The sequence below is a fragment of the Episyrphus balteatus genome, chromosome 1, assembly GCF_945859705.1.
Source record: "Episyrphus balteatus chromosome 1, idEpiBalt1.1, whole genome shotgun sequence".
NCBI classification, from domain to species: Eukaryota; Metazoa; Arthropoda; class Insecta; order Diptera; family Syrphidae; genus Episyrphus; species Episyrphus balteatus.
The window spans coordinates 150,898,958-150,912,706 of NC_079134.1; the positions used below are offsets into that span (position 1 = coordinate 150,898,958).

Consider the following 13,749-nt stretch of genomic DNA (forward strand, 5'->3'; position numbering starts at 1 on the left):
ACCATAATATACTTATTAAATAACAGTCAACTTCCTTATTTTATGTTTAACCGTTACAGATTATTCTCATCAGTTAGAAAAATGTTCATTCTGCCAAAATACTTTTTCCGACCATTGTATATTGTTTTTCTTAAATGAATCGTTTATTTTCCAAACCTTATTATAGGTATGTATATAATTTTTATTTAACAAGTTTGATCTTTACTTTTAATGCAAATATTATCCTTATATCTATTGTATCTATTAATTAAGATTTTAATTCATAAGAAAAATTAAAATCATCTTTTTGTGGTTTTAACAAAAAAAAATCAAAATGGACTTATCATGTTTTGAAAATAAACGATTCAAATATTCTATACCATTCTAAAACTTGATTCAAAATAAATATGCTTTATTAGGTCAATGACGGTTATTAAATAAAATAAAATAGAGTTTTTTTAAACAATGTTCAAAAAAAAATTAAAAAAATAATAAATCGATAAGAAACTGAGTTAATATTGTTTGAAAAATGAAAATAGACCAAGGTTGCTTCCTTGAGCTACACCAGAATTATGTAAGTAGGTATGTAAATTTAAATTTAAAAAATAATACGTATATGAGAATAAAAATAAAGTAATAAATCAAGTTTTGAAAATGTTTTTTTGTGTTTTTGTGTTATGTTAAATTTTTCAGCTGAAGAAAATAGTTAAGATCATTTTTGAACTTGAACAGAACAAACAAGAATAATAAATCGTGTCAAATATTAGCTTGAATCGAAAAATTCAATGTTCGATACCTTAAACATTATAAAACTTAATCGTTATACACATTTAAAAAAAAAATAAAGCTAAATAATTGAAAGAAAATGAAACTTTGTTTATTTTACAACATTTTAATAATTCTTCTTTATTTAATTAATTAGGTAATTCTTCAGGCAAAGGTGGAGAAAAACCGATGCCTATAGCTAATAAGACTATTAACAAGAAAGTAAAGATAAACTGCTCCATTTTGTATTTGTTTAACTGACTGCTATTAAAAATAACTTACTCGTAACTGCTTAATCGAGAATCAAAACTTTCCTTTTATATCAGATTTTTTTATTTAATAAAAGAAGCTTCGGTTATTGAGACTACAAAAATGCATCTGTTTAAATACGAGAAAAATAAACCAACAATAACACAATGCTCATTCTTTTATTAATAATTTAAAATACTCGTATTAAAACAATATATAAAAATAATAAAAGAGTATTTTATTACTTTGTGCATTGTCAATATATCCCAGGCAAATTAGTCAAAATATGGTCATGAAATCGCATTTTTCGCGGGACAAAAAAAATGTTACTTTATTATCGGTTAAATAATGTATAGTTGTAATAAAAAAATGTATGTTCCAAATCTGCAAGCATATTACAAATACGGCCGAATTCATTAATGCAGTAGCATACAAAATAATTTTGGTGCAAAGATGATGCTTTGCAGGTAACCACTCTTTTCCACACAATATGTTGTGATGCAAAGGCAGTTTTGTGTTTATGAATTAAATCATTTATTTTCAAATTTTTTTTTTTGTTCAAAATTCGTTTTTTTTTTTTTACTAAATTTGTTAAGGATAACTACGCCTGCCTTTTTTAAAATAAAATGCAATGAACACGAGTTTGTTGATGGTTGTTTTTAGAAATGACTTCAAGTCAATGGTAAGACAAGGACCTAGTATACGCGAAATTATCAAAATAATGCTGGGCAAATTAAATTTTTCTGGGATAAAAAATGTCCAAGTGGTCCAAAATGGGAGGTCATGGTTTAAAAAACGACCTTTTAATGCCATGTGCTATAATGAACCCAAACTCAAGATGATCCAGAAACCGTATCGAAAGTTAGGGGGTTGTTTCAAATATGGTAACCAAAATAATCATGAAAATTCCGTCGGAATTTATTGGTTCGATTTTGTGTTCCTTGAAAATAAATTCTGAAAATTCTACTCGATATTTGCGATAGGGTCCATAGTTACTCTTTCCCGATTTATTAAAGTTTAATGCTTCCTTAATCCTCATTTCAAAAAACGATCCATGAAATCTTTTCCAGTTAAATTGATCAAAGTCTCTGTTGGATAACATGTGGGAAAATCAACAAATAATAATGTAATTATAGTTACTTGCAGTAGTAATAATTAAAAAGTTAAATGTGTACTCCAAAGCAGATCGACCAATCTAATAACTCCCAGTTATCCTTTTTGCCATCGAGCAATAAAGCAACTTATTAGCCATTTATTTTATTTTTATTTTAAATCGCATAAATAATCCATAATATAAAAATACAATGAACAAAAAAACTTAAAACTATAAGTAAAATGTTTAAAAAAAATACATAATACTAAAAATTATTCTATAAAGAAAAAAAAAAAAAAACATAACCTCACAAGACTAACATATTTCATCAAATTCGCCTTCTTAGCAATTTACTTCGAGATTCCGCATCTCCTGACTTTGCAACAGCAACAGTGGCTGGTGCTTTCTTAGGGCGTCCTCGAGTTTTAGGCGTGCACTCCACTTTACTTGCTGACTTTGGAATGGTGCACTGTTTCGTTGTTGGTACCGGCGAATCATCGTCATCAATTATTATAATTGCCGTATTCAAATTTTGTTTACCACCTCTTCTGCGTGTTGAGGACTTCTTTGGTATGACTTCGTCTGATATTTGAACTTTTTCTACAGTCTTGCATATATCATCGATAGCATCTGCATCTGTTGGTGATTTTTCTTTACGTTTGGCACTTTTTACTCTTGAAGCTTGCGAAGAAGCAGATGATGTTCCAGCAGGATCTTTGTAAATGATATTTTCTATGTTCTCCTTTAGTGTTTGTGGTGATTCTTTCTTGGCTCTTCCTCTCCTCTTTGTTGCTGTTAAAGTCAACTCTTCAGGTGAAGTTTTCAGTTCGACTGGACTGTATTTAAGAAGTCTTTTTGCTTTTGGCGATTTTGGTGTGATTGGTTTTTTGTTCATCTCAATTTTCGTTGATTCTAATTGTAATGATAAATTAATATGATAAGCTCCATCTAGCGCATTTTTGAATTTATTGTAAACTTTAAGAGAACAATCGCTTGTGGTGATAGCTTCGCTAAAATTCTTTGTTCGACGCAGGAGATTTATGTATTGAATCAACATTGAAAATTCATAATCTCTGAAATGGAATTTTGTATGCATTTTATGTGTCTTAGTGTTGCACCAATTTATTGCTTTGGAATAGAATGTTCTAGCTTCACTATAGACATCACCAAGGTACAAAAGCCTTGCATTGAGGCAGCCGACTTTAAATATTTGCCAACTTAGAAATGCATGAGAACATTTATCACAAGTACACGATGAACCATGAGATATAAGAAAGGATTCCAAGTCTCGATGAATTGAAGGAGCTTTGTATTTCTAAAAATAATAGGAGATAGAGAAATTGCATTATTAAAATTATTATTTGCTTTGCGAATAAAATATTAAAGACGCTTACAATTCGTACTGGTGATATTGGATTAATGTAAACAGCTTTGCGTACAGCTTCTTCTTCATAAATCAGACGAGTGTCAGCTTGATTGATATTGAAAGCATGTTTAGTGTTTGTTATGGAGATCCCTGGGTGTGCAGGAGTGGATGGCATTTCGTTTCGATATAAAATGTCAATGAGATCCAATTTTGCCTAAAAATAAAGTAAATAAGTCCAAAATGGCTATAGTATATCAGTTAAACAAGGAAAAATAAAGCCAAAGAAAAATGTGTGTTCAGAAGACTTTTTATTAAAACTAGATTATCTTAGTGGACAAGTCGGTTAAGCTATGATTACACGGTCAACGAAATCGGTCAACGCGTTGACTCTCTGACGAAAAAATGACGTCACAATCTGTCCCAATAGTGTCACGTCGTGTGATCGTCAACGAAAACTCCTGTCATTGCGTTGACGGGTACGATGACTCTCGCATTGACACACATTTTTGGGTCATCGCATTGACTATTTTCGATGACCGTGTAATCTCTCTGTCAATGCTATTGGGACGCGTTGACAGGATTTTAGGAGTTTAAGTTTTTGTATTGTGAAAGGTTCTGAAAGGGTACAAAACTTGAATAATATGGAAAAATTACCTCATAAGAGTCGGATTTCTTAAGAAAAAAAATTTTATCTCGGTTATTTATGAAATATTCCCAACAATGTTATACCATTTTGAAAAGAGAATTGAACACACCAACTTTTAAGGCAACTAGCCGAAACATCGTAGTTCATTTTTTTTTACACTACGGCTCATTGAATTAGAGTCATGTAAAAACTTTTAGTACTAAGTTGGGTAAAAAAGTAATATTTTCTTTAAAACTGATGCAGCTGAGTTAAAATTTTTGAATGCATTTGATAGCAAGGTTATTCAAGGTTCCGTAACAAAAGAAAAAAATGAGAAAAATTAAGATTTGTAGTCACGGCACATGAAAAACCGTCACAGGGTGACCATTTTTTCGACTTTTTTTCAAATGCCCATAACTCCCAAAATATATGGCTGCGATTTTTTTTATTATTTTTCTGATAACTGTCACCACCTACCCTATCTACCGTTTTCGTTTCGACGTTAACTTTTGGGACACCCTGTATACATTACAAAAATAACACGCAGCTGCCGATAGGAATTTAAGCTTAACCAAGCTACGGACAGAATTTTGACGAAGTGCTAAAGATTACGATTTCTTTTCTATTGGTGCATGCATATAAATTTGTTATTAGTGTTGGTATTTGGGATATTCTACTGCGGATATCTCTGAGTTAACGAACCACTATGTAACTCGACCTTAAGAGTGACAACAATTTTTTTTAAAAGTTTAAATATAAATAAATTAATTTTTTAAAAGTTTCGTTTTTATTATTATTATTTTTCTTACCTGACATTTGGCAGCATTTTCCGATTGCAAATTAATATGTGTCCATAAAATTAAAAAATGAACTATCCGAAATGCAGCTCCAGTATCCAAAGCCAATTTCAAAACCATCTGAACATAAGGTAAAGTATCCGCTTCACACAATCGATTAGTACTAAATTCACTAATATCACTGACAACAGCAAATAGTAAAATTGGAAAATTCAACGAATCCTCCGAAGTATAATAAACAACAGCTCTAATCTCATCTAAAATCTTATCCACTTGAGCAAAAGCTTTCTTTTTTGATATTTCCTTTTGTAATTTCCATTGAATTCGAAAACTAATAGCCAAATGGGTAGCACGAACCAATTCGAATTTATTCTTTCTTTCAACTAATTCGTCTAGCTTTCCCCAAACAACATCGAGAAGAATTTGACTTTCATTGAATTGACCTTTGGTTGCCAAAAACCATCCAATATTACAAAGACAAATCAAAACATAATTCTGTCGACGAGGAGTTAGAAATTCCAAATTAAGTAAACATTCATAGATTCCCGCTTCCATTGTTATTATTTTCTGTTCAATATTAAACTCTGGATCATAAAGTTCAATAAACTGACATTCATCACATAAGAATCCCAAAGCTCTAATTCGATTCAGAATATCATCGACATGACTTGTTATTCGAAGAAGCAGTCGCCAAGCTTTGTAAGCATAATCTACGTATCCACGAAAATGGAACCATCGGGCCATCAAAGCGACATCATCAATAATTGGCTCCCAATCGATTGAGTAATCTTCTTCGGCAGGTATTACTCTCTGCGATGAAAACTCAAAGAACTTTTCAAATTCTTTAATCGCTTCGAGAGCTATTCTCATAATTTGCATTTCAGCAATCACATCAATCTTTTTCAACTTTTCAACATCCGATAATTCAGGCAAAGATTCATCATTTACTTTGGTAATATGTATGAGATTCTTCAAGTCATCGATTTGCTGGAGTGCACGAATTTTACAAATATGACCCAAAGCAAGGTGTTCCAATGGGGAAAGTGTAGACTTGGCTTTAAGTTCAGCATATTTTCTTTCCAATTTTTTAATGACATTTACTTGAGGGAATTGACGAGCTACAAGAACAAAGTCAAGAATACTTTTTGATGATTTTAGAAGAGAAGTAATAACAAGAATATTACTGCCTCTTGTTTTAAAAAAGACTGTAGTTTCCATTGAATGCAATAAACGACGACTAAAATGTGTTGGTTTCAAAGGGAATGCAGATTCTTCTAAGGTCTCACTCACACACATGCAAGGGTCTAAGCTGTAGAAAGCTCCAATGTATTTTCTAATCAATTCCGTATCCATTTTGGATTCCATTAGATTAGCTATATACAAAGCATAGGCCTCTGTTTGACCCTGTACATTCCCACTGATTTTGTGAACATCCAACAAACATTTCATTAGCATTCTAGGACTATTTTCGGGAAGATGATCTACAATTCTTGTTGGTAGAAGTAACATTTTAGCTAAAAGTTCAGCATGTTCTTTGGTTTTAACATTCTGAGCACAAAGAGACAAGACTTTCATAATTTGTCCAATTTCGGATTTAACTGTGGAACATTTAAAACACTCTGCAACGGCAATGGTGTGCTTTAATATTGTCCCCATACTTATTCCAAGTTCAGGTTTCTTGTATCCTTGCTCAACAGCAACCTCAAACATTGACATCTGTGCAATGCATAGTTTAAAGATAATGTGCTTTCTAACACTATTGCAACATGTCCAAAGACCGGATTCATAGTTCACTCCATGTGCAAGTTTGATCAACTTCTCAATAAGAGTGTACATTGTTTTGTGACTGTTCTCGTCCATGGATTCGAGTAGTACTTTCTGTCCCTTGAAAGAGTCCATAACTCGTGCCATTGTTACTATTGTATCCATAAACCAAGGATCAGTCATTAGTTCAGAACGATCATAGAAAACTGAGAATTTTTCAATAATTTCAACGAAATTCTTATTGAAATCAAGGGCATTTGGGAAAAGTAGAAGTTTGATAAAATAGTAAAATAGATTGAAAGCGTAACTTTGAAATTTATGAGCTTTAAATGATTGATTATCTTTGCAAGATCTGAGTAAATTTTGAGAAAACACACTGTTCTTGTCCGTTACATCGAGATAAATAAAATGAATTAGATACTTTGTGAGTAGCATGAATGATTCATTCAATTTGTTGGAATCGATTTTGAGTGCAACTAAAGCTGAGAAAAATTTTTCAAATAAATTAGCAGCTTTGTCTATATGCTTGACAATTATAGTTTGTAACATCGCTAAAACATTTGTTAGGAAATCATCGATTAAGTCTTTGTATTGGATATCTTTGGATTTGATTATGATTTGGGTAATGTTTTTGAATACTTCTTTTATTTGGTCCTGTGTGAGATGTGTGTGAGTGTAGTACAGATGGCGGGAAAAAAGTTTTAAGTGAGATTTCACATCAGCTGGCGTGGTTATGTGATCAGCTGTAACCAAGGCAGCCAATGAAACAGAGTGTTCGAAGAGATTCTGAAATTAAATTATATAGTTCAATTAAATAAAGTTGAAAAAACATTTTGATTTGACTTAATAATGACTAAAATGAAGGCTATAGACAAAATTGGACACAGCATGGGTCCAAAAAACATTAAAAATTACGACAGTGTTCAAGGTGAAGTATGTAATTGATTCGACTGTGGTTCTATCAACCATTTTAAATACTCTTTTTTAAATACCTTCCAAGAGGAGTAGAAAAAGCCGTATCACAAGGAAGACAAATTAATTACATCTTCGGAGTAAGCCTAAACACTGCAGCCGACATCCCGGACGTGTTCGAACACATAAGGTAATTTGTTTGCCTTATACCGAAGACGTTGTTCGGTTTGCTCGATGCAAGTTCCACTCACTGACAACGGCAAGTAACACTTAAGCGACAGTAGCATCGTTGAATTTTTGACCTTGGAAAGAAGTAATTCAAATTTCATGCTTAAAAGTAAATATTCGGGAGACCTAACTGAGTGACATTGGGGGCAAGTGTTGGAACTGAGGATGAAAAGGTATAACGAATGTAATGCCTTTGAGGTTTCGGCTTGATACTATTACCCTATTATGAATATAAAATTACTTATTTATGTTTATTATGTACTGCATGAGCTTATCGTGAAGCATTTTTACTGATGGCTCAAAATTGGAGTGTGGGTGTCTTTCATGAATACATTAACATTTCGGAATCCTATTGGCTAACCAATTTGCTATTGTATCTCAAGCATGCAAAATACTCAAAGAAAATTCACATTAAAATCAAATCCTATCTATACTAGCAAATAAGCAACTACAAAAGCAATTCCTTCGACCATGACATTCTCTATGGGCAATATTTTTTGTCATATTACTTAACAAAAGCAAATAGTATGTAGGTGGCACAGATTTACTGAATCTGTCTCTCCTATGTATAACACATCGGGAACAAATGATTTGCTCTACAGATCTAGAAAACACATAGGCAGTATTTTTGCGGTGTGCACAGGACATTAGCTGATAGGAAAACATATGGAAAGACTGAGTATACCATAAAATACTAGGCGTGTTTTTTGGTAGCTCAGTAAAATTTTGCATGGGAAACAACTAATGATTTGTAAGGATAAACAAAAGGTTTTTTTTTTTTGTACCGGGGACGACAGCGGCACACATTAAAAAAAAAAGTTGTATGTATTTTAGACCGGACCTACCTATGTGCCGGTGTAAATTATGTTGCACATAGTCTTTCTCTAGACCGGAGAAAATTGGGGAATTAAATTTTCAGCTTAACCCTTTCGAACCCAGCCAGCGTTACTCTCATGTAACATATATTTAAAAACTCGTAAAAAATATTCCATTTAATAATTTTTTAGGTTTAAATGGCTTAAATGAAAGATAAGAATGTCTAGTTACTGGATTAGTACAAAAAGTTAGTCGAATTTCATATTTTTGATTTTTTTTTTTATCGAAAGATACAGAAATTCACATTTTTTTTTTTTTTTGTTAAAAGTTTTTTTTTATATGGTCATAATTTTGAAAAATGTAAATGTTTTGTTTTTTAGCTTAGAAGAAGTAGGTATCATACATTACACAGCCACACAAAAAAATATAAAAGTTCTGACCTGGGGTTGCGACTAGGTTTTTCATATAGTTTTTGGGTCGCGGAAACCGAATCCGAAGTCCGTTTTGCTCCATCACGTCAGGTTTTCGAGATAACCTAAAAAAATGTCACGAAAACAAAAAAAAAAAATTCTCTGATCTGGATGTGCGAATATGTTAATCATATAGTTTTTGGATCGCTGAATCCAGATTCGAAGTCAATTTCGCCCTACCACGTCAGGTTTCTGAGATATCCTCAAAAAAATGTCAAAACCAAAAAAAAAAACAAAAGATCTTATCTAGGGTTGCGACTAGGGTTTTCATATACTTTTTGGGTCGCTAAAACCGAATCCGAAGTCTATTTTGCCGTATCACGTCAGGTTCTTGTAGAAATCCTCAAAAAATGTCTAAACTCAAAAAAAAAGTTCTTATCTGACATTTTTTGAGGATATCTCAAAAACCTGAAGTGATACGGCAAAATAGACTTCGGATTCCGTTTTAGCAACCCAAAAACAATAAATTCGTCTTTAATGACAATTTCAGTAGAAAGGCATTATTTAGAGTGGAATCGGAATCAGACAGAGTGCAAGGAAAGGAAGAATGTAAGACTCTGCTTGGGCCACAGTGATGTGTTTGGCAACGAAGAAGCGGATGAACTTGCAAGGGAGGGTTCAGTATTTGATCCTTCTTTCATAGAAGCCCATATAACCTAACCTAAGGAATGGAAGAAAGATAGGATCTATTTGACTTGAGTTTCGTTTAGTACCAAAAGCGCTCGCCGTAAAAAATATTAGTAAGAGTAAATTAGTATAAACTGTAAGCCCACAAATCTATTATTTACCCCGTATTTTTTATTTTATGGCTTCATAATACCTATAAAGAATACAAAAATGTATGAATAGATCCGCCTCTTCAGCAATGGATATTATATAAAATGTACAGAGAATTCACTCCTTGAAGTTGTTCCAAGATTGAGAACAAGATCAACTTAAAAGAATAAACCTTGCCACCTTTTTATATATAGAAGGTGGGTTCAAAAATGTCCTAATGGGTTTAATTTTGAAATCTCTGTTTACCTTTGAAGTAGAGAACTACATCAGAATATGGATAAGATCCAATCTATGGGAGGGATGAAGAAGTGAAGTCATCAACATAAGCGGATGATCTTGTTATTCTAGTATCAGGAAAGTAAGTACCCGTGAAACCAACCACTGAAACTAACTGACATGACTAAGCAACTGGGCTACGAGCTGTGGACTAAGAATTAACCAAATAAAGTGAACTGATGCTATTTACAACCAAAACCAAAATCTGCAACTTTACTCCATTTCAGAAAAGGCAGAAAAAATTACAAAGTGATCTAATAAAATCAAATAAATGTTCCTATCTAGTTGAAACGAGTTTTCAAATAAACAATTAAATATGAATGTAATATACAAAAAGATATGAATACAAAACCAACCAACAAACCTTTGAATAGAAATCACCAAGTATGAATCGCAAGAGTTCAACAAACATATTCCAATGAGCATCGGAAATATCAGATACCCACTTTTTGATGGCCTCGGCATAGATTTCATGAAAGTTTCCTTTATCCTTAATTGCCATGCATATAGCATGGACAGCATTATAAGAAATTCCACTTTTACTTTTTGTGTCTTCTTTGCATTTTGTTAATTTGAAATAAATTTCATTTATTGCTTTGGCAGCTGATTCGCGGGAAGTTTTCAAATCGAGTATGAGTTGTTGATGTGACGACATTTTTTTAAACACGAATTTTAAAAAGGCAAAATCACTTTTTTTCGGTTCAAAAAATGTGAAAAGTATGAAGTTGATTATTGTAAACAATTTAAAATAAATAATTTCAATTTATATATTTTCTATTACAATAAATTAAACAAATATATATTTTTTTGTGAAATTCGTGTTTTTTTTTTCTTTGGGAAGCGGTTAACGATTTTTGCAGTTTAGCCAACTGTTGGAAAAAAAAATATAAAATCAAGCTATTTTTTGACAACTGGTGGTTTAAGGGTGAGAACGCACTCATTTGAAAAAAACAAAAAGTGTGTTCAGCGAAAATAATAGAAAAAACCATTATTATGGAAAGTACACATTATGCAATTTATAAAACGCAGGCAAATTTACACTACGTTTCCACCTACCGTAAATCCGAGATTTAGCTTTACTTCGCTTTATCACGGATTTGGGTTCATTTACCCTAAATCCAAGATTTTCAACCATTTTCAAGGCTTGGCCACACCGGAGGGTACGCGGTAGAGGTACAGGTAACGCTACGGGTATTTGTATGGAAAAAATTCCAAACTGACACATCAACGTTCGGGTGTGGAATTTTTTTAATACAAATATCGTTGCCGCTACCCGTACCGCTACCGCGTACCCTCCGGTGTGGCCAAGCCTTCAATCTGAGATTTAGAATAAATCTCGTGTTTTTTTGCTAAATCTACTTAGCTAAATCTCGGATTTAGGGCCAGTTGTACAAATATTTAATCCGTGGTTCAGCAACTTTTATCTTCTGAAATCGGTGGTAAGGTTCCGGTTTAGCACTGGTGCAAGGTCCACATATGTAAAAATAGCCACATCCATGCTTGAACCGAAGTTGACCCGCAGCTAATCCGCCGAAATCGGTGGGTTAAATTCTTGATCCGAGGCTGAACAACGTTTGTACAACTGGCCCTTAGCGTAGGTGGAAACATAGCGTTAGAAAATTTTATACTACGTTTCCACCTACCCTAAATCCGAGATTTAGCTAAGTAGATTTACCATAAAGTTTTAGAGTTTTATTCTAAATCTTGGATTGAAAGTAGGTGAAAATCTTAGATTTAAGGTAGCTGAACCCAAATCCGTGATAAAGCGAAGTAGATTTAAAATAAATCTCAAGATTTATTCTAAATCTACATAGCTAAATCTCGGATTTAGCGTAGGTGGAAACATAGTATTACTATTTTATTACAAACAGGAATTTAATTCGTATTAAAACTATTAATTCGTATTAAATTAAAGGATTAACTACAATGACCTAAAAAGTGAAAAAGTGGTAAATTTACAAAAGTAAAAAATTTTTATTTCTTTTAAGTGCTATTTGTTTTAGGAAAAAACTAACAAAATTGTATTTTTGACCAAAAAATAAACTTTCTGCATCATTATTTTTAATTTTGTGGTCGGAAAAACTGTCACAAAATGAGTTTGAAAATTTTCAATTTTTGACTTTTTGCAAAAAGTGGCCGTTGTAGTTATACTTTAATGATTGAGAAATGCAACATAGACTAAGCCAACGACGACTGACCAAATTTCCAAACTGGAATGTCGTTTTTTTTCATACACAAATTCATTTTTTTTTCGTTAGTGGTATCGACAGAATTTTTTCATTAAAGGGTATTCATTATTGAATAATTACAAATAGAAGGTGACACTCCACAACTCGAAGCGCAATAGCAGCATCGTGGCAAAAAAAAAACGCAAAAGCAAAAAAAGCACCCATAAAGCTTTATAGAAGCAAATGTTTAAGTATAATTACTTACTTAGTAGTTGAATCGTCAATTGTAAAAGCTTAACTACATACATCACATTTTGAAAAAGTTCAAAAGTGAAAATATTTTTTTTTCTGGTTAGCGCATTTGTTTTGTGAAAAAGAGCATGTACAAATTATTTATTAAACCAAAAAATAAGCTTTCTGCATTATTTGTTTTAATTTTTCAGGCCGATAAACTATTCAAAAATGCATTTGAAAATGTTCACTTTTGTACTTTTGCACTTTTTGAGCCAATGTAGTTAAGGCTTATGAACGGAATAAGTTCACTTTATTCCGAAATTGATGCAAATTTCATCTTAAGGCGTAGACACATCTTCCAAGTTGAAAAAAAAAAAAACAATAAAATTATTTTGGGTGTCGAAGTTACAGGGGTTGAAAAATTGTATAAGTTTGAAGAACAGAATAAATCCAGGATTTCAGGCTACTGATTATGTCAACTAAGACGTTCAGGAGTTTTGATTTCAGAAAATGTTGAATGGTTATAAGAGAAATAATACCGCGGAGTGCTATTAAATGAGAGGGTGGAAATTGAAGATAGGGGTGCAAAAGCCCGATTTTTGGTTTTTTCAATATATCTCGTAAACAAAGCATAATTTTGATAAATTGATTTTAAAACGTGTTGTAGAGTATCGAATTTAGTATCGAAAAATGTTTTTTTAAAATTGAAAAAAAAATTCCATACCAACAGTCCAAAAAAACATAAGAAAAAGTCAAGAAAAGCGTTTTTTGTGTTTTTTTGCTTTTTTAACGGATTTTTTTTCGGGCTGAGATAGTCATATGCAGAAAGCTTATTTTTTAGTCTAATAAACGATTTTTATACTCTTTTCACAAAACAATTGCGCTAGCCAGAAAAAAAATATTTTCACTTTTGTACTTTATTTCATAAAGTGGTGTATGTAGTTAAGCCTTTATTCTGATATGAAAAAAAAGTTGAACTTTTCTAAGAAAAGTATTAAAGAATATTAATTGAATCAGTTATTTTGAAAAAGAGATAAGTCAATTTTATAAAAATTTTCAGGCGAAATGAAAACTTGATAGAGTTGTTTTGGAAAAGATCATTAACCTGATTCGTTTCAACTAGTTGTTAGTAAGTTATAAGAACTTGCAACACATAAAAAAGTCTGCTGTTTATTTTTTTAATTTGCCTGAAAAAATTATAAAATGGACTTATTTCCTTTTCAAAATAAA

At 32.0% G+C, this 13,749-nt stretch overlaps 1 protein-coding gene across 1 annotated transcript; it reads right to left on the bottom strand.

The window, feature by feature from the left end:
• Positions 1 to 2,243: 2,243 nt before the first annotated feature.
• LOC129905895 (protein three rows) lies at positions 2,244 to 10,810 on the bottom strand. Its single transcript, XM_055981519.1, has 4 exons — positions 10,482 to 10,810; positions 4,887 to 7,424; positions 3,481 to 3,666; positions 2,244 to 3,401 (listed from the first exon to the last, which is right to left on the bottom strand). The coding sequence occupies exons 1-4, from the start codon at positions 10,770 to 10,772 to the stop codon at positions 2,415 to 2,417; spliced, it is 4,002 nt and encodes a 1,333-aa protein (XP_055837494.1). The 5' UTR covers positions 10,773 to 10,810; the 3' UTR covers positions 2,244 to 2,414.
• Between the last annotated feature and the right edge of the window lie 2,939 nt (positions 10,811 to 13,749).

Bases quoted from the DNA above. Each gene is read 5' to 3' on its own strand.
- LOC129905895 (XM_055981519.1), bottom strand. From the start codon at position 10,772: ATGTCGTCACATCAACAACTCATACTCGATTTGAAAACTTCCCGCGAA. The intron at 7,425-10,481 runs GTTTGTTGGTTG...ATTTAATTTCAG, and splicing joins TTGGTGATTTCTATTCAAAG to AATCTCTTCGAACACTCTGT. The intron at 3,667-4,886 runs GTAAGAAAAATA...CTTTATTTTTAG, and splicing joins AAAATGCTGCCAAATGTCAG to GCAAAATTGGATCTCATTGA.